The sequence below is a fragment of the Vidua chalybeata genome, chromosome 8 (assembly GCF_026979565.1).
Source record: "Vidua chalybeata isolate OUT-0048 chromosome 8, bVidCha1 merged haplotype, whole genome shotgun sequence".
NCBI lineage: Eukaryota > Metazoa > Chordata > Aves > Passeriformes > Viduidae > Vidua > Vidua chalybeata.
In genome coordinates, this window is record NC_071537.1 from 12,475,655 (window position 1) to 12,495,268 (window position 19,614).

At 50.2% G+C, this 19,614-nt stretch overlaps 3 protein-coding genes across 3 annotated transcripts; all 3 read left to right on the forward strand.

Annotated features, from left to right (window-relative positions):
• The first annotated feature begins 1,753 nt into the window (after positions 1-1,753).
• On the forward strand, positions 1,754-4,571 carry CALHM3 (calcium homeostasis modulator 3). The gene is made up of 3 exons (XM_053949257.1): positions 1,754-2,040; positions 2,929-3,184; positions 4,116-4,571. Exons 1-3 carry the CDS (start codon positions 1,754-1,756, stop codon positions 4,569-4,571), a joined length of 999 nt encoding a protein of 332 aa, XP_053805232.1.
• Positions 4,572-8,863: 4,292 nt separating this feature from the next.
• Positions 8,864-11,277, forward strand: CALHM1 (calcium homeostasis modulator 1). Its single transcript, XM_053949720.1, has 2 exons — positions 8,864-9,412; positions 10,810-11,277. Exons 1-2 carry the CDS (start codon positions 8,864-8,866, stop codon positions 11,275-11,277), a joined length of 1,017 nt encoding a protein of 338 aa, XP_053805695.1.
• Positions 11,278-14,404: 3,127 nt separating this feature from the next.
• CALHM2 (calcium homeostasis modulator family member 2) lies at positions 14,405-18,686 on the forward strand. Its single transcript, XM_053949778.1, has 3 exons — positions 14,405-14,596; positions 15,677-16,641; positions 16,725-18,686. Exons 2-3 carry the CDS (start codon positions 16,099-16,101, stop codon positions 17,139-17,141), a joined length of 960 nt encoding a protein of 319 aa, XP_053805753.1. The 5' UTR covers positions 14,405-14,596; positions 15,677-16,098; the 3' UTR covers positions 17,142-18,686.
• The last annotated feature ends 928 nt before the right edge of the window (positions 18,687-19,614 follow it).

Below are 19,614 nucleotides of genomic sequence, written 5' to 3' on the forward strand. Positions count from 1 at the left end.
ACCTTGGACAAGTAAAATTCCTTTGTAGATTGTCCTGTCCAGAGGATATTTCCTACTATTTTATGTCTTATTTTTCTGAGCTGTAAGGAACTGTTTAGCCTTTACTATGTTTTTGCCCAGGAGAGCTAGAAAATGATTTTTCTAAAGTAATTTTTCTACAGAGAGTACACAACACTTTCTGAAGCTGAGTCAGCACATAAATGTAAGCTATTAAATGAGAAAGCCAGTGAATATTGAAGCAGTTGAGAACGGCTGCACCTTGGCTAAAAATCAACTGTGGAGTTCAGCCAGGGGTCATGATGCCCTATAACAGCAATGTAGAGGGGTCCTCATGTCCTATAATGGCAAAATGGAAACATGAGCTGGTTAGCCAGGGGTTTTTATTGCTGATGGATAAACATTAACAGGCAATTCACTCACAGGTAAAGGAGAGCACAAATTTTATGGTTGGAGCAAATGTATTTCATTAAAGTAACTGTGTGAGTTGCTGTTCAGACTGGAGGAGGTGACATTCATCTGTGATTCATCTGTATGTGCCTGTGAAGAGCTACAGGTACCTCCTCCCTGCTGATCCTTTCAACATGATCCCATCAAGGCAACCAGTCCTGCAGTGGGAGACAGCATGGGCAGAAACACCAGTGCTGGCAGATAGTGTACTTCAGTGGAGATAAATCCTCTCTTTTTAAACGAAATATTTAAAAGTAACACCCTTTTCCCCTCCCTCTTTCCTGAATGCATTTGGAAACCTGAGCTGAGAAGAAATCTGCAAGTGTTTTAAGAGGAAAGCTGAGGAGAGGAAAATTATGTTCAATATGTCAGGAAAACACCTCAGAATTTTTTTGTGTGGCAATGACTTGTATTTATCTGTAAAAATAACTTCTGAGGCAAAATCATGATGAAGATGATAAGCCAGTCCCATGGGACAAATGAACCAGCTGCTCTGATTGCATTGTGCCCTCTGATGGGGAGCCAGAAGTGCCTCAGTGCAAGAGTCTCGGACATGGATGTCCTATGGTATAAATATCCCAGTATATATAGGATGCCAAGAGCAGCCTTTGCCCCCAGGTGCCATTCCAGGCTTTGAAAACTATCCATTCTCACACCCTCTTGACTGGAGGGTTGGTCCTTTCAGCCCATTTTCATAGGGAAATCTGAGCTTGCAGCACACTCAAGCCAGGTGTGTGCTCCCTGCCTTCTCCCCTGCCCCACACAGGGCTGGGGACATGCAAAGAGAAGTGGGGCAGCGGCAGGAACACAGATGAGCTCATTTGATTTATCTGGTTTCTTCTGGGCAGTGAATCACTCCACAGGCTTCAATCAGCAGAGAGAGCAGCTCACAGGCATCCACCAATGGCTCTCCATAGACATTTACCATCTCCTGGAGGGAGGGACCAGGCACTACTGGAGGCTGTGACTGCTTGCCATGTGGGACAGCCCTGAAAATTAAAAACAAGGTGATAAAAAAGGCTGCTGGAGGCTGTATCCATCAGCTCACCTAGAAAAGCTACCAACTGACCTGGAAGACAAGCATAGGGTGAGAGACAGACCTGTGAGAGCCGTGTGCCAGTGGGGAAGCCCCAGCACAGGGTGTTCCCCCTATCACAGCAGCTCTCTTCCATCCTCATCCTCCTGCTGACTGGGAGCTGAGCTGCATCCCCTGCCCTGTGCAGCAGAAGGAGGGACAGAGGGAGACAGGCCCCTCTGGGCAGCCCAGAGATTTGCCAGGAGGAGAAGCCCTGCCCAAAAGAACACGATGGACCGTTTCCGGATGATCTTCCAGTACTTCCAGTCCAACTCGGAGTCTGTAATGAACGGGATCTGTGGGCTCTTGGCCCTGGCAAGTGTAAAGATGTACACCAGCTTTGACTTCAGCTGCCCCTGCCTGCCCCAGTACAACATGGCATATGGCTTGGGGATCATGTTCGTACCCCCCATCATCCTCTTCCTGTGTGGCCTCATCCTCAACAGACAGTCCCTGGTGATGCTGGAGGAGTGGAGGCGACCACCGGGGCACAGGAAGAAGGACCTAGCTGTCATCAGGTGGGGTTTGCAGTGGCAGTGGCATCCCTCTTCTCACCTCCTGTTTAGCTGTCTTTCTCCATAGCTTTGATCCTCCTGGTAGATTAATTTTCTTGTAAGCTCATCTCCTGAGACCTCTCCCCATGACCCTGGAGGGGCAGGGGTATGGGAAATGTATTTACATCCAGCAGAAATTAAGGCAGGCTCATTCCATCTTAGGTAAGGAGAGCAGGAGTGCCTCAATACTTGGGCTTATGCCACCACCCTGGGAAACTGCATTGCTGCTGCCCTGTCATGCACTCACAGGGTGTCTTCTGGGGCTTCCATGTGCAAAAACATCAGGCATTTCCTTTTAAATATGCAGGTGTGGCATTTTCATCATGGTCATTCTTTATCAAAAGCCTCCTAGTCTCACTCCCTTCACCTGAGTTTTTACTAATTTGTACTGGTAGAAGGATGAGGAGAATAATATTCCATCTGTTATATGTAAAGTTTTATGCAGTACACAGGTTGGCTCAGAGAGGGGAAAGAAAGTCTGCAGAAAAAAAGGGATTTTCCAGATTGAAACTGATGAGAAAAGAAGTGTGAATATGCACAACAAGGGAGAGCTGACAAAGATCTGTGTATGGGAGACATAAGGGTACAGTTAAGGCAAGCACACGGTGAGGGGACCGCGCACTGAGTGCAGGCAGCACACAGAGCACTGCCTTGTGCTAGTGCAGGTTTCACTGAGAGGCAGAACCAACAAAGACATCCCAGAGCAGAAGAAGCATCAGCTGGAGCAATGCTGAGGGCATTTCCTGGGTCTGGAAAGGCTGCTTGGCACAGGACAACCTGCATCCCTCAGGGCTCTGGATGAGGAGAAAGCTGCCAGCATTAACCCACTCAGCTCTCTCTCTGCTGCTCCAGGTACCTGTGTTCCTCCATCATGCAGCGAGCCATGGTTGCCCCTGTCGTCTGGTTCATAGTCACCCTCCTGGATGGCAAATGCCTGATCTGTGCTTTCAGTGGCTCCATGGATCCCCAGAAGTTTGTGGGCTTTGCCAATGTGAGCACAGTGCAGGCACAGCAGCTGCTGGCCAAGGTGCCCTGCAAGGATGACGAGCTCATGAGGAACAACACGTCCCACAAGGCAGTGACCAGGTACCTGCGCTGCTGGTCCCAGGTGGGTCACTGCTGGCAGAGCCTCTCATGTCACTGAGGTGCCCAGGCATGCGGCATCTGCTCCTGCTCTTTCTTGATTTGCCATCACTTCATTGTGATCAGGCTGGGAGCAAGGCTGCTCTGTGCTTCTTTTTGCCTCAAACGTTGCTATCCTAAGTGATAATCTTGAGTCAGGTAGGGAAAAGGAAAGAAACTATGAATGGTTTAATAGAAGAACCAGCAGCTTCTAAACCCAGATAATAAAAAATGTTGTGTCTCCTAAAGCCCTGTTCAGTCAAAAGACATTTCTAACTGCTAACCCTGCAGACAGGACCCATTGTTTTAAGGACAGTGCAAGCTTAGACAGACAAAAACAGCTTGCTCAGGAGTAATAGAACAGGGCACAATGGAGAGAGGAGCCCTGACTGGCCTCAGCTCTTGGTATAGAAGTGCCAGGTGAGGCATTGGTTCTGATGGAAGGTCATTGAAAACAAGCCCTTCCTTCTTATCAAAGGGAGCTGCCCATAGTCTGGGCTGTCTTCACACTGCTGTGGGGACTCCTGGGCCCTGGAATTAGTGTAGGTGGCAGATGAAGATCACTGGAGATAAGGAAATGCCAAAGGAGAGCACTAAAGTCCCCTTTCCCCAGGGTATTCCTTTTTTTGCTCATAGCAAATGCCTGTCTGCTCCAGGCAACTTTGCAATCAGTTATCCTTACTGAATGATTCATGCACAGATAAGTATTCCATATTCTCTGGGAAGAAATTATACCAACCCTCTGGGTGCAGTGTGGGGTGCTGGACTACAGGGACAGATGGAAGACAGGAGTCCAGATGTATCACATTTCCCCTCCAGCCACACAAACTCCCTGTCTCACTGATACAGGCAAAGAGCTTGTGACTGTCCTTGTGTCTGTCTTGCTCCTGTTTCACTGCTTCTTTCTTATCACACAGGCACTTGGCTGGAGCATTTTGTTGATCCTGATCATAGCAGCTTTCCTTGCCCGCTGGCTCAGACCTTGCTTCAACCAGGCCACCCTCCTGCAGGCACGTCACTGGAGCAACTACATTGACATCGAGCAAAAGATTTTTGAGGAAACCTGCTGTGAGCACAGCAGGCTCTTTGCTCACAAATGCATCCTCCACTTCTTCGAAAGCATGCGGCAAGAGATCAAACTGCACAGCTTCATCTTGCCTAGGGAGGGAGAGGGGGCTGAAGGAGGGGAAGATCTTCTTCGGGGTATCACAGATCAGGACCAGGTGAACAAACTCCTGAAAACGTGGTACTATGAGAAACCTCCCCTGGATGTCAGCCAGGCACACCAGAGGCATCCCCTGGTGCGAGAGAGATCCCCTCAGGCAGACAACACCAGCACCCACTCCAAATTCTCCCAGCACACCAGTGTGTAAAGGGGGCTTTGTCCTGCAGACACAGAAGGAGCTTTGCCAAACCTCTGCACAAAGCAAGGACCAGCAGGCAGATGACATTGGTGCTCATACCTTCCTCCAAATCTGCAAACTCAAAGGCTCCACTCCAGGACATACCTAGCAAAACCTCCAAAGTCAGCTAGTTCTGAGGGTCCAAGGGTCCCAGATGCAGTCACTGTTAATGACATTTCTCAGCCAAGGGCCCTGTGGGGCACTTTTGTCATATCAAAGAGTTTGTACCTTGTTACAGGTGTGATAAAAGTGTTCTGGCTTGAGGAAGACGGCAGCAACATCTAGTTGCATACACAAACCATACACACACAGAGGTGTGAGGAGCTCCTGTCCAATCCAGTGAAACCTGCTTCAAAGGGTTATCAGAACTGACACAGAAATTATTTAATTGGCAACTCTCTTAGTACCACACCAAAATATTTACTCAAAAAGGCAAAACCACCTCCTATGTCTTCCCATCTGCTGAAAGCTCTGGCTGCCCCCAGCCCAGCTGCCAAACTGTTCTGCCTTCCTCTAACAACCCATCAATACTTCCATGCATTTTAAAAAATGAAATATGGCAACACACTGAAATTCATGGAGCAACATAACTTTAATTGAAGACACCTCTGAATAAGGATTGGATTGGGTTGGATTTGCAGAAGGAACAGGAGATGAAGGCTTTGCAAAACACAACCACAGGGCTATGCTGGGGTTTAGGTAGCTTCTGTAAGCACTGGTGCTGAGCCATGGAAAGGACACACTGACTCTGCCTGAGAAGTCTGAACACAGACTTTAAACACTCCCCTGCTAGGTTTGAGTACAAACTGACCTGTCCAGAGGATCATCCTTGCAACGCCTGTTTGGGCATTTCCATCCATAGTTTCAAAACTGTTTGAATGTAACCTTATCTCTGAGCCTTTAATGATAATTGCTTTCTCACCTGCCTTTTCCAGCCCCCATTGTACATGGTGCCAGTTTGACTGGTACTTCTGTCCAGCTTTGCTGCTTGGATGCATTAAAGTCTTTACTGCAAACTAACCCAGAACAGACACATCTATTCCTCCAGGCTGAACCTCACACTGATGCCTACTTTGTCTCTTGGAGGGAAAGCTGCTACATGGAGGGGCTGGGGGGAGGTGGGAGTGAAGAAGAAATATCTCCTTGGGTGTGCATGGATAGGTGGGGCAAGCAGGGCTTTGAGGAGGAAAGAAGAGGGCGGGATAGCAGCAGAGAAATCTGCCACTACACTGGGACTAAATCCAAAATGAGGGATCAAAATAAAAATGCATATTAATCCCCCAAATTGACTTGTCAAGATGCTGGCAGGTGGGTCATCTCCTCTCCAGGATGTTTGTATGCACAGGCCAGAGAATCAGGATGTGCTGGGTAAAACATTGGGAGGCAAAATAACTCCATAGCCCACCCATGGGCAGCTGCACCCCTTTGCCCACTGAGGCCAGTCAGGAGCTGCAGGGTGCAGAGGGACAGGCTGCAGAGCTTTTCTTATTTGCATAGCAAAATCAGATCTGGATGAATCCCTGAGCTCCCTTGGATATGCTAGGAGAGTGCGCAGAGCCAGTGGTGGCCCATGCTGGTAGGGAAAAACACAGTGGTCTTTTCTCCAGGAGCTCTTCAGATCCAGGGAGCTTCTGAGCTATTCTTTGAAATCAGCATTGCACTTTGAATTGTGTCTCTGGTTTACTTTTATCAGACACAACATCACATGGCAGTTCAGTTTGGACTCACCATTCCACACTAGTCAAATTGGGTATTTTCCTAATATGCTCAGAGCTGAGGTCTGTAGCTCCATTTGCATGCTGCTTTCCATGTTCTCAGGTTTTAAGTCATCCCAGTGTGGCCACAAAATATGAAAGGCTAAAAGGGAGAAGAGGAACAGATTTGTTATTTGTACCAGGAGGGAGAAAACAGGAGGGTTTAAGGATGCTGCCATGGATTTTGAAGATCTACAAAGGTTAACGTACTGCTGGGAGAGTCGGTTCTGGTCATGGAGTAGCTCCAGTTGGTTGCGGCCATGGGTGTTCATTCCTCAGAGCCCCCCTGAGTCTCCTGCTGTGTTTCCTTCTAAAGCCCAAGAACTCTTCTCCATTCTGGAAAGTGGTATCTGGCACCCCATGACAGGACAAGAGGCAATAAACCCAAAATGCGGGAAAATTCCATTTAAACAGAAGAAAACATTGGTTTTGAAGGTGATGGAAAGGCTTGCCCAGAAAGTCTATGGCACTTCCATCTATCCAAAAAATCTCCAGAGGTCTCTTCCCACCAGCTCTATTAGGAGTGTGTACCCTCCTGTGGAAATTGGGGCAGAGAGGGTCATTCACAAACTTTAGCAGCTGTCTGTCTCTCAGGGCTGTTGTGATGCCTGACCTGCAGATATGTCTGGCATCCTTAGGGATCCTCACCTGCCAAGAGCCTGTGAAACAGAAGAGCTGACTGCAAAGACAGCTTCCCCAGTCACTTCCTAAATTCTCCTGATGGGACTTGTAACTGCTTTCACATCCCTCCTTTCTGTCTGTCTTGGTGTGCAGGTGCAGGACTGGGTCCAGGGAGGGACTTGGACATGTACCATCTCTTTCAGGACAGGGTTTCCACAGCGCAAGTAAGTTGGGATTTGGGAGGAATCATCAGCTCTGCCTTCCACTGCAAGTCAGTTAGAGTGAACTTTCTGTTGGGAAGCTTATGAAAACGAAGTCCTTCCTAACAAGGCAACAGGGAAAGAAAGACCCAGGCATTGTCATCTATGGGCTCTTTTTTGATTCCCACTGACCTGATGTTGGCTTCAGTGAGAACTGTAGTGCTGTACACTAAGCAGACTCAGGCCCTTCATTCATGTTAATAAAGGCAGGGTTTTCCTGGAGATCAAAAAGCTCTCAGCTTTTTACAGGGTTGATTCATGCAGGCTTTGATGTGAATTGCTTCAAAAAGCCACCTGTCAGGTGAATAGAGAAGCCAGTCTGAGCTCTTAGCTAGCAATACAACAGGCCTCATCTATATTCACGCAGCAAAATCTCTTCCCATTTGATGAGATCATACAATTAACCTCTCCACAGCAGGCAGAGCTAAGACTGCTCAGGTATTACCCACATGGTCACCTCTGCGGTGGCATCTCAGGGTGAGCTCAGCGTAATCAGCTGAGCCCCAGGACTGGTGCAGGGCAGACTCAGAACGTGCAGCACTGACTAATGGTCAAAACACCTGGTCTGGCCTCCTAGCTCGGCACTGACACACTGCAAAACCTTGGGGGAAAGTACCTCTCCTGGGTCTTCCATGTGCCACCCACCTAGGTACAGCTTCCCTTGGTGACGTGTCCCACAGCCACCATTGCAGTCACACTGGTGCCAAATCAGATGTATCTTGATCCTCACATCAACAGCTCAGGTGGTGCCTGGACAGGAACGACTGAGCAATTGTCACCATCTGTTTTCCAGCCACTTGTAGTCCCAGTAATCCCCCATCTTTTGGCGAGCTTGAGGGAGCAACCGAGTGCACCAAGGCTGCTTTGTGAACTGGGAACTGAGATGCAGGAGAACACCATCAACACCATCCCCTTCTTTTAGATTTGTGCTGTGGAAGCCAAGCCCAGCCTAACTGTTACCTCTCCTTCCTCTGCCTTTCCTTTTCTTTTCCCTTCCCTCTGCAGAATAAAAAAGAAGGGGTATTTCCCAGTGAAGCACGTCCAGAAGTAGGGGCTGGCAGACGTGCAAGGTGCTTGCCTCAGATGCTGCTGAGGCAAGGGAAACACACAGAGGGAAGGGGGAAGCTCTGGAATCCAGTTTTTCCATGTGTGCCAGCACTGCAGAGATGGGGTGTCCCATTGAGTCCTGGGAGGAGCACCCACCCCCTGCATTTGCAAACAGGTTCACAGAGGCCAATCAGCCAACTCTGCCCAGGGCACAAAGTGATCTGGGGAGGACACACCCATGGTAACACCTGCACCCTCCAGCAAAGAGAGCTGGTGGCTGGGAGACTGCAGAAATGGGGATGTGGAGAAGCATGAAATCCGGTTTTACAAACCAGAAACAACTCAGGTCCCAGATCCAAGAAGAGCAGGAGGAAGCAAATTCTAAACTTTTGTAGGCAGCAAAATCAGCAGAAAAAAATGTTAATTTTTCTGCTTTAAATAGTGGAATTTTAAGAGTGCATGAATGAAACAGCGGACTGCACAGAAACTTAGTGATTCCATCTTTGAAGAGGAAATTTGAAAGAATGAAATAGACTGAGGCCACAGCTTGGACCCTGGTGGGGGAAGGAATCAAACAAAGATGGACAAGTTTCGGATGTTCTTTCAGTTCTTCCAGTCCAACCAGGAGTCCTTCATGAATGGCATCTGTGGGATCATGGCCCTTGCCAGCACCCAGATGTACTCAGCCTTTGATTTCAATTGCCCCTGCCTGCCACACTACAACCTGGCCTATGGGCTGGGCATCCTCCTGCTGCCCCCCTTCATCTTGTTCCTGCTGGGTTTTGTGCTGAACAACAACATCTCCATGCTGGCAGAGGAGTGGAGGCGGCCGCAGGGCCAGCGGGGGAAGGACCCGGCTGTGCTGCGCTACATGTTCTGCTCCATGGCACAGCGGGCCATGATCGCCCCCGCGGTCTGGGTGTCGGTGACACTGCTGGATGGCAAGTGCATCACCTGTGCCTTCTGCACCTCGGTGCCCGTGGAGACCCTGGGCAATGCCAGCCACCCCCGCCTCTCCCAGGGGGAGATACAGCGGGTCCTCGCCCGAATCCCCTGCAAGGAGATCTACAATGGGCAGCAGCTCATTGCCAACGAAGTGGCCATCAGGTACCTGCGCTGCATCTCACAGGTAAGAGGCACCGTGGCTGTGCCCTCGCTGGTGGCTTGGGGTTAGGCACTGTCAGCATGAGCTCTTCCCTCAACAGAATCTCCTTGTTGAAATCAAGCTGCAGCAGGAGTGACTGGTGATTTCACAGGGGTACAAGGTGTTCACACTCAGCTCTGTGGGGTTATGCCTCCAGTGTGGTGCAGAGGCTGTAGCTGTAGGTCATCCTGATAATTGGCCCCCCCCCCTGCCTGGGCAGCCCAGGGTTGCAGAGCAGTGACAGTCAAACCATCTGCATGTATTTATTCAGAGCAAGTTCAGAAGGGGCTGAGATGGATCTTAGTGGCTGGTAGGTTGTCACCCTCTCCAATAACCCATCAAGTGGTTGCTCTTACTTCTTATTACAACATGTGCAAGCAATGGGCTGATAACCATCTATGCCACTGGTCTCTGCCGCTGCACAGGAACAGCCAGGGTGTGTTTATTAGCCATCCCAGGGAACCACAAATGAAGATGTGCCACTAACCACTTGTCCTATGCTTAATTCCTCTCAAGCCCTCTGCTCCTGGCCATGCTGGAGACAGGATGACCTGAAGCACCTGTCACTCATGCACTCCCGTTTATAAGCAGACCTTCTGCCTGACGTCCTTAGGGCAGATAGGAATGATTTCCCCCTTTAAGAGAAATGGAGCCACAGGGACTTCTCCAAAGACACAAAGTAGATTTTCCTAGGCAGACTCCAATTGGAAAGCATTGGGAGCTGAAAAACTAGAGGTCCCACATAGAACCTCCACGCACCCCCCCCGGTGCTCTTTTAGAGGGCTGCATTTCCAGGAGGGTTGAACATCATGAGCTCTGCCAGTACAGCCTGGAGGCAGCCTGAGCTAAGACTGATGGTGAACAAGACAGACTGGTCTTGGCTCTGTCCTCATCTCACCCTTCCTGTCAGACCCCATTAACAGGGGAGTTTTCACTGCTGCTCACTCACAGTAGATGTTACTAAGTTCAGTTTGGAAAAAGAGTTAAGACAGCTGCATAAATCAGGGAGTATCTGGGACAATACTGCAAGTCAAGAGGACACAGGCTATCCTAGGCCTAGGTGAGGCACTGTCGTATCAGGGGCAGGACCAAGGGCTGGGTACAGGATTCAGCCCTGGTGTTATTTATGGTCAGGGCCTGCTGATGCTCTGCAAGGCAAGAAGTGAGAGGTGCTGCCTATGTGGATGCACTGAACAAAATTCCAGTGCAAATGGTTCGTAGGGCCTCCTCACCCAGTTCGCCCAGTGTAAACACAGCCAAATGTCAAACAGCCCAAAGTGAAGTCAGGCTTGTTTGCAAACCAGGGGGGTTCTGCTGGCTGGTTCTGCTGGGCATGTGCTCTGCCTGCCTGTGACAGCTCTGGTTCCCCTTTATCCCTGCAGGCTCTGGGCTGGTGCTTTGTGCTGCTGATGACCACTCTGGCTTTCTTGGTCAGATCGCTTCGGCCTTGCTTCAGCCAGGCTGCCTTCCTGAAGAGCAGATACTGGTCCCACTACATCGACATCGAGCGCAAGCTGTTCGATGAGACGTGTGCGGAGCACGCCAGGAGCTTTGCCAAGGTCTGCATCCAGCAGTTCTTTGAGGGCATGAGCACAGACCTGGTGGCTGCTCGCTGCCACCTGCCCAGGAAAGCCCCTGCCAATGCCGGGGAAGCTACCGAGAAGCTCCTGGGCATCACCGACCAGGGCACCATGAACATGGCCCTGAAGAGCTGGCACAGATGCAAGCCCCCACTGCACCTCCACCCACCTGCCCTCCCCACTGGAAATGGCTGGGCAGGAGAAGGGCAGCCCCCCATGCACCCCTCTGCACCCCGAAAAGAGACAGCTGCCTACTACAGCTGGGTGTGAGGGCCCACGGGGCTGTGCAGAGCAGAATCACGTTTTTGTGAGATGGGCTGCAGGGAGGGCAGAAGCCAGGGCACAGGCAAGGGCCGGTGCCACAGCAGCTGCATGGGATCAGGCATCCAACGGGCTCAGTGGTGTCTGTGTGATCTCATCTGCTCTCACATCCAGTCCTACAGCATCGGTGACTCAGGTAAGAGTTTTGTGCCAGGAAGGATAATTTTGCAAGGCCATGATGGACAAGCCCCAGGGATGCTGAAGGGTGCAACATGGGAGCCAGATGTGCCATGTGTCCCACACCACTGAGCACAAGGTTTGTGTTGTGGCAGTTGCCAAGACAGACACTACCAGATGTGTAAAACTTCCTCTCTTTCATGATGTGCTCAGCACTGAGCAGTGCATATGGGTTTAGGCAGTATTAAAAATCCCCTGGTGGGGAAACAAGCTGAGAGTGCTCCTTTCTCCTGCCAAGTTGTGAAACCCTAAAAGATCACATTACCCCTCCACACACTACATCCCCACAGACACACAGCTCCCAAGCCAAGAAAAGCCTTAGAATAAATTTGACCAAAGCAATGAGCTAGTGAAGAGACATCCCATATCGCACTACATGTGACAGAAACAGCGTGGTTGCTGTTACAGGTACCATTAAATGAGGATTCCAAAGAGATGCTCCTTGAGGAGTCCGGACAAGGAGAGCAGCTAGCATTCATCAGCAGGGAGTAGAGAAGGGGCCAGGCCAACACCTTGCCACAAATCTTCCTCGGGACAATTTGTTCTTACAATTTTTCCTGTTATCTCTCCCTGACACAAAAACTGTTGTTAAAAACCCACCTGGGTGTTTGTTTAAGGAGCTAAATAAATAATTCAGGCTTACCATTCAAGCTCTGTGTTCAAACACCAGGATTTATAAAAGCTATTTACAAAAGCTGTTGGTGTTTCTTTACTTGGATGCAATGAAAAGGACTGGAAGAGCCCCCAGGCCAAGCCTGAGGTGCTGAGGCTGTGTGAGTTGAAGATTTTTGCCAGTGCATGGCCACCAGCAGCAGCCAGCCCTCAGAGGAGAAGCTGGGAAGTCACTGCCAACATTCCATAATACAAGGTGGCTGCCCACTTCCAGAGAAACAGAGGATGACAGGATGCAGGCCCTTGAGGTGATCACAGCCCAGAAGAGTGTTTCCCAGTGGCCCTGATTTTATTACAAATATGCAGAAGGCAAACCCCTTTTGAGGGATGAGTTTTAGCCCTGCCATGTCCCTTCTGAGATGTTCATCCACTTGAAATTTCTGCTGTGGTGTTCTGGTTCAAACAACTTATTATGAGTAACTGAGGTGACTGTCATTTGCATAAACTTTAATTATCAGTGTGTAACTCCACAGAGGCTTTGGGGAGAAGAGAACAAAGGACCAAAGTGATGAGGAAATTCTCCTGGCTGCTGTGAGAGCATCTTAGCAAGCCCATAGTCAAGGGCAGGCTGAATCTGGCCAACTCCCAGGAGAAAGGAGCGTGACATAGCTTTGTCATTAATCTTCACACCCAAACTTTAATTAATGCACCTGCTCAGAAATTAATAGGCACAAAACCTGATTTGCAAAGCAAAGGAGATTAAAAGATAAAGGTGGTTTCCACTCCTATTATTTGGAGTTTGGTGCTGTTCATGGCTCACTGAGAAAGGCATGCTCAGAGTCCCCCACAATGGCGAGCAGCACAGAGAGATGGCAGGCTCCATGGCACAGACATTAAGGTATCAAAATAACTAGAGGCATTTGCAATGAGAAACTCTTGGAGTTTTAACTAAGATTTTTAGGATTAGAGCTTTACCCCCATTCAGCAAATTGAGCAATTGCCAAGTCCTCATAGATCAGGCAGGTTCTCCTCTCCATGCTGGAATTTGGGGACATTGCTCATTGCCTTTGGGAGGAGAGCCTTCCCAAGGGAGCCCGAAAGAGCCCCGGGATTTCAGCCAGGCTGTGGTCCCGGTGCTGATCCCGCTTTGCTGCCGCGCTCTGAGCGTGGAGCGAGCCCCACAGCCCCCACCAAGCCGGCAGGGGAGCCAGCCCCAGGCAAGCACCGAGGGTGTGGGAGCGCCGAGGGCTGCACCGCACCCAAACAACTGGGAGCTGCAAAAACCCGCCCGGGGACCCCAGATCTGGGGATAGGAAGAAAGACGGTTCAAAATTCCCATCGGCTGAACTGCCGGCCCTGGACTGAGCCTAAATTTGCTCGGGGCGGAGGGGAAAGTGGGTGTCGCTGAAGATTTGCCTGTGCTGAAGACATTCTCTGGGGAGGGCTGAGTTTAACCCAAGGGATAAGACGGCAAGGAGGGTGGGAAGAAGGATGGGGGCCTCCGGCCTCTGCAACAGGCTGGGCAGGAGCTGGAGCTGAGGGACAGATGGCGGAGAGGAGGGAGAAAAGAAAAGTGAGGCACTCTCGGCTGCCTCCCAGGCATCGCTCAAGCAGAGGAAGCAGCGAGTGGAAAAGCAGAGCCAGGCAGGAATGCACCGCACTCGCCAAAAATCAGGCTGTGCCCAGCCCTGCACACATGGCCCCCGGCCCTGCTCAGCCCACGGCCTGCTCGGTGCCACGTGGGGGGAAGCAGAACCTGGCACCCCACAAAACTTGTGATGCCCCAAAAACCCACCCAGGCGGGCACCTTCCCGCTGGCTCAGCCGGCTCCCATGTGCTAAAACAGAAGTTTCTGTCCCTTCTCGCGGGACCATGGGCTTCTCCCTGCCTGCTTGGTGTGGCTCCACGGCATGACAGCGTCCCCTGGGGCCGATGGGGGCTGCACCCAAGCTCCAGGCTGGGGGGATCCACCATTTCCCCTCTGCAGCCCTGCAAGGCGCCTCATCGCTGCCGCTCTCCAGGCAAACTCCCGACCATCCCAGCCAGCCATTGCACATCTGCATCATGAGACTGAGAAAGCACGATGTGCTTTTTCCAATGACTCATTCTTTCAGCTTTTCATTTCCTTCTTTTTTTTTTTTTTTTTTTTTGTTCTTAAAGGCACAGCCTCAGCCGTACTCAGAACAGAAGCCAAGCGCCTGTTCTTTGCCCCACCCAAGCTCAGAGCCTGAGAGCAACCTCCTCCCTCTTCCCAAAAGCCAACAGCGGAGGGCATGTTTCAAACTGAATAAGGAAGCCTTCACAAACTGTTAAGACTGTTTTCAAAAGCTTCCACTTCGCCCATCAGACCAGCCTTGGCTGCATCCCAACTACTGCACAGGCCTGTGTGCTGCTGGAAACCCCCCACAACCAGAGCCTGAGCGAAAAAACACAGGAAGGGCTGAGAAGGCTCCAGAACTGGTTTCAACAACTTTTTCAAGTAAGTGACTTAATTTTTTCTTGCTTTGATATATTTTGGGGAAAGAAACAGAGGCTCTTAAAAATTTACCTGCTGCAAACAACTTCTCTCCTCCCCTTCTACCCAATCCTCTCTCCCAGACCATAGCTACCTAGCAGAGGAAGGGTAACCTCTAAATGGCCAGTACTTCTCTTTGCCAGTGCCTCAGATTTTTGCTTTGCCATTTGCCAGGCTCTGTCAGGAAGGTTACAGGGAAATGTTTATCAGGGCTGTTTGTGGGTAACTAACAACAGATGCTTCAACTAGAGCAAGTTTGTGGACTTGGCATCTGGCTGCAAACGTGGAGTTCCACCAAGCATAGAGATGGAGGCCTGGCTCCCCATCACGCGGTGGCAGTTTTTGGCTGGTCTGTCTCCTTTGCAGAGGGAGTTTTGCATATGTAAAACTGGGAAGCTGCAGGAAGACATTAGGGGCTGTTTACATTTGAACTTGGCAATATCACAGCTTGACTTTAGAGGGATTGCCAGGGCTTAGACACATCAAAAAAGAGGCAAAATTTCTGCCTCTGTTCCCCACCCCTGCCCCATGGAGAAAGGGAGTAAACCAGGATTTGTTGAGGCAGCAGATGAACTGAGGCAGAGTAGTGATTTAAAGCACAGTGTAAAAGCAAGCCTTGTGAAAAAGACCATAAGGATTAAAGTATCTTTGTCTCTTTTGCCTGAATGTCCCTGAAGTCTTGTCCAGGCAGTTGGGGTGGCCCAGGGACGACTTTGGGGCAGCCCTGTGGGCCATGGCTCCCAGGTAGCTGCTCCTGCCTGGGCCTCCCATGCCACATTTCTGTGCTCCCAAATCTGCTGGGATGTCTCACAGCACCCCTTGCTGCCTTCCTCACATACCTGCGACTATTAATAAGTATTAACTCATCAGCTCTAAAGAGGGAGGCAAAAGCCATATAGAGCACCTTCAAAGCAGCACAACCCCAGCACCCATGTGCCACATGTTGCTGGGCTAGTGTGAGTCAGTGGCAGGGCTGGGGACACATCCTAGTGCCAGTGCTCTGGTCTAGTTTTCCCAGTAACATTGTGTCCTCCTCCATTGCAGGTTTGGGTGACTATCAAGAGTTTGCCAGTGATGCTGACAATAATGGCCTCTGTGAGAGGTGACTAAGACCGAACAGAAGGAAAGAGGACAGACGTGCAATTGAGAGGGACAGAAGCAGATGCCCCAACTGTCATCTTTGCTGTAGTGAAGCTTTTGGAGGGCTTAGTGGGAAACTAAAATAGCTGAGGTTTCACATATTGCTTAGGCAAAGTCCCTTTTCAGCCCCTTTCTGAAGTATCCCTGGTATCAGCAACCAGCTCCAGAGGCTGGGACAGCAGAGGAAGGTGTCTTGCTCCTGGAACAGCTCCTTGCACCTCAGCTAGCACTGGGTCATTTCATCCCCCACTGGAGTGTTCCTCAGTGCTGGGGGCTGAGCCAGCACAGCCCCCACTGCAGCGCACACCTCTCAGCCCCCGGACGAGATGGCCGCCCTCATTGCTGAGAACTTCCGCTTCCTCTCCTTGTTCTTCAAGAGCAAAGACGTGATGATTTTCAATGGTTTGGTGGCCCTGGGCACGGTGGGGAGTGAGGAGCTCTTCTCAGTCGTTGCCTTCAATTGCCCCTGCTCCCCTGCCCGCAACTACATCTATGGGCTGGCTGCCATCGGTGTCCCAGCCCTGGCCCTCTTCCTCATTGGTGTCATCTGGAACAACCACACCTGGAACCTGGTGGCCGAGTGCCACAAGCGTGGCACTAAGAACTTTTCTGCTGCTGCCACCTTCCTCCTCTTCGGCTCCATCATGGGCCGAGCGTCCGTGGCACCCATCACTTGGTCGGTCATCTCGCTGCTGCGTGGGGAAGCTTACATCTGTGCCCTCAGCGAGTTTGTCAAGCCATCCTCCCTGGACAAGTTTCCAGCTGAGTATGGGGCCGAGGTGCTGGCCAAGTTCCCTTGTAGAGACATCCCAGCAAACCTCACCAAGTTCAGGGACGAGGTGACACGGAGGCTGAGATACGAGTCCCAGGTAGGCACACCAGGGAGAAAGCCACAGGGAGTGGGTAAGACCGCCTTGCCGTGTCCTAACGCAGCCTCTCTCTTCTCTCCCAGCTCTTCGGCTGGCTGCTCATTGGCATTGTTGCGGTCCTGGTTTTCCTCACCAAGTGCCTGAAGCACTGCTGCTCGCCGCTGAGCTACCGGCAGGAGGCCTACTGGGCCCAGTACCGCTCCAATGAGGACAAGCTCTTCCGACGCACGGCCGAGGTCCACTCCAGGATCCTGGCAGCCAAGAATGTGAAACAATTCTTTGGCTTTGTGGCACTGGACAAGGAGGAGAAGGAGCTGGTGCAGGAGTTCCCAGTGGAGGGCGTCCAGCCAAGCCCCCAGTGGAATGCCATCACAGGTGTCTACATCTACCGAGAGAATAAGGGCTTCCCTCTCTACAGCCGCCTCCACAAATGGGCCAAAGGGGTGGAAGGGAACGGGCCAACCCCAGAAGGCCACGAACTCCTGTTTTTAGCTTCCTAAGACACATGTGCACCAGCAGCGCTTCCCCAGACTGCCTGGCAGGCCTTCCAGTATCCGTGCTCAGCTGAGGGATGCACAGGGAACATTCCTCCTGGCAGGATACCTTCTGTCAGCAGGTAAACAGGAATCAACAGCCTCAAGGCAGAGACTGATAAGCAATACCCTGAGCAGGGGAACCCCTCCCTCAGAGACAACAGTCTCACTGCTGTTCCCAGAGACACAGTGGAGCAAAGAGCAGCCGCAGCCCTTACCTCCAGGCTGCCAGTGCAACCCACTGCCTGATGCACCAGCAGAAGCCTTGGGGAGCAAGAGATGGGCATGTTTCTCACTGTGACTCCTGCAGTCCCATTTGTCTCCCCTACAGCAGGGATAGCCCCAGCCATCCCACACCTATTTGTTTTATTTACATTGATATCTTCTTACACACTTGTGTGATGCCTGTTACACACACAGGTCCCAGAGGACTTTACAGTGCAGGTAAAAGAATGAAGCAGTGCATAAATGCCTGAGGCAAGGAAGACGCAATAGCATCTGGGAAGGAATGGGTCAGTAACAGCTACACACCAAATAACTGAGAGACTAAAGCAGGAGAGGAATCACCAATATTCTTGGTATTCTAAAAGGCACTCTCTAATTACCAAGTTGAAATTTGGGTAAGACACCGAACTCCCTTTGTTCTTACTAAAGTGCCTGGCAATCTCTAAGGAACCCAAATGGTCGCCACCATGAGTTTATAAACCCAGAAGAGGCACCATCAACAGAACAGCTTTGGGGCAAGGTAGCGAGGTGGGGACTGAGAGGAATCAGTACCCACAGCACTGTCTGTATCTCATTGCATCTCTCATCCAAGCATTGGATGAGAGTCCTTTGTTTGACTTACAAGCTGCAGGACGATCTCAACCAGAATTAGCTTTACATAAATATATGTATAAACATACATATAGTGTATATACCATGTAACCATGGTCAGTCAGTTATATTAATGGAGTATCTTTCACAGAGGGGAAGGAGATGAGAAAGCTGCCAGCCCAAAGAGCACATTACATTCACCCATCACCCATCTGCTGTACTGGGACTGCAGCCCTGGAGCAACAAGGGGACAGCAGGAAGATGGGGGAGCAGCCCTCTCCCTACCCATCTACCACTGAATTCTCTGAAACTCTTTCCACTGCCTTAATTGGCCCCTGGAGCACAACGTCTCTTTTATGGACTTGGCCATACTCTGGGAAAGCAAAACCAGAAAGGTGTACAATTACTACCCTTACCATGACACTGTGTGACTATGGCTTCAAGGCTTCTCCTCTGGCATTGCACAGTCCCTTTCCTCCCACAGGTCAATCCTGTGTACCCAACACTGTTTAAAGAGCTGGCACAACAGAGAAGTTTGGTTTTCCTACTTGAACTGTTTAGTTATAGACACAACTTCCTTTTACACTGTGCCATTTACCAAAAAGCCTTAAGTTGTTCAAAAAACAGCTCAAACCCACAGAGCTCAGAGGGGCTCACACACAAGGAGATTTGAAATAAATTATTAAATGAGAGTTACTTTTCATTGCCTTCTGAGTTTTTTTCAGGGGGGTATAAAAGGCCTAATTTAACATTCTCTTTGAACTCAAGGACTGGGAACTTATTTTTTCTTTCTATTAAAGATTCAGATCCTCTCCTATCCAGATAATCCTAGAATGTTTTAAAGCATTACCACATATCACAAGTTAGTTACATGGCTTTTTAGTTATTCTTGCAGTGAGTAGCACAAATCTTGTATATCAGGATACACGATTGCAGCAAAGGAGAGAAAATTATTTAAAAAGCTTTTGACAAGTATGGTGTCTTGCAAGAAAGAGCTGCAGGCTATTCCCTCACCTAAAGAGGCTGGAACACCGCTAAATGGGCGAGGCATCCCAGGATCCCTCTTCAGCCTCTCCACAGATTTGCTTTGCATTTGTGGGAAGGCTTGGCTCTCAGCCTCACCATCAACTAATTCACAGAAATAATCAGATGGAAGTTAAATGAAATTGCATTAACTTGAGATGAAAGGGAGTTCATTTGCATTTTTTCTTGCTAGCCCTTGAGTGCGAACATGCAGATGTGCACGCCACCCCCACATAGCCAGCAGACACAAGGCAACTTGCTGAAACAAAGCAGAGCTCCTCTTCCTTTATTTCCCTTGCCTTCCTCCTTGATAGTCCTAATTATTCCTTTGAACCACCTCCACTCTGGTTCCTTCTCTTCTCCTTCCCTCCTTTGAAGGAAAGGGGCAAGACACGTAATGCTTGAGAATGGATTTTTATCCTAAGAATAAACCATGAGCACAAACTATCTTTTGTTCTGTTTACAGCCCTTCTGTCCTGTATTAAATCCAATCTCTTTCCATGTGCTGGGATGGGCCACAGGCTTGTCCAGCTTGTTTTCCCTCCCTCTTGTTGGAGAGGCATGTTTGAGTGGACAGCTGTCAGTGAGGAGTGGAGCAAGA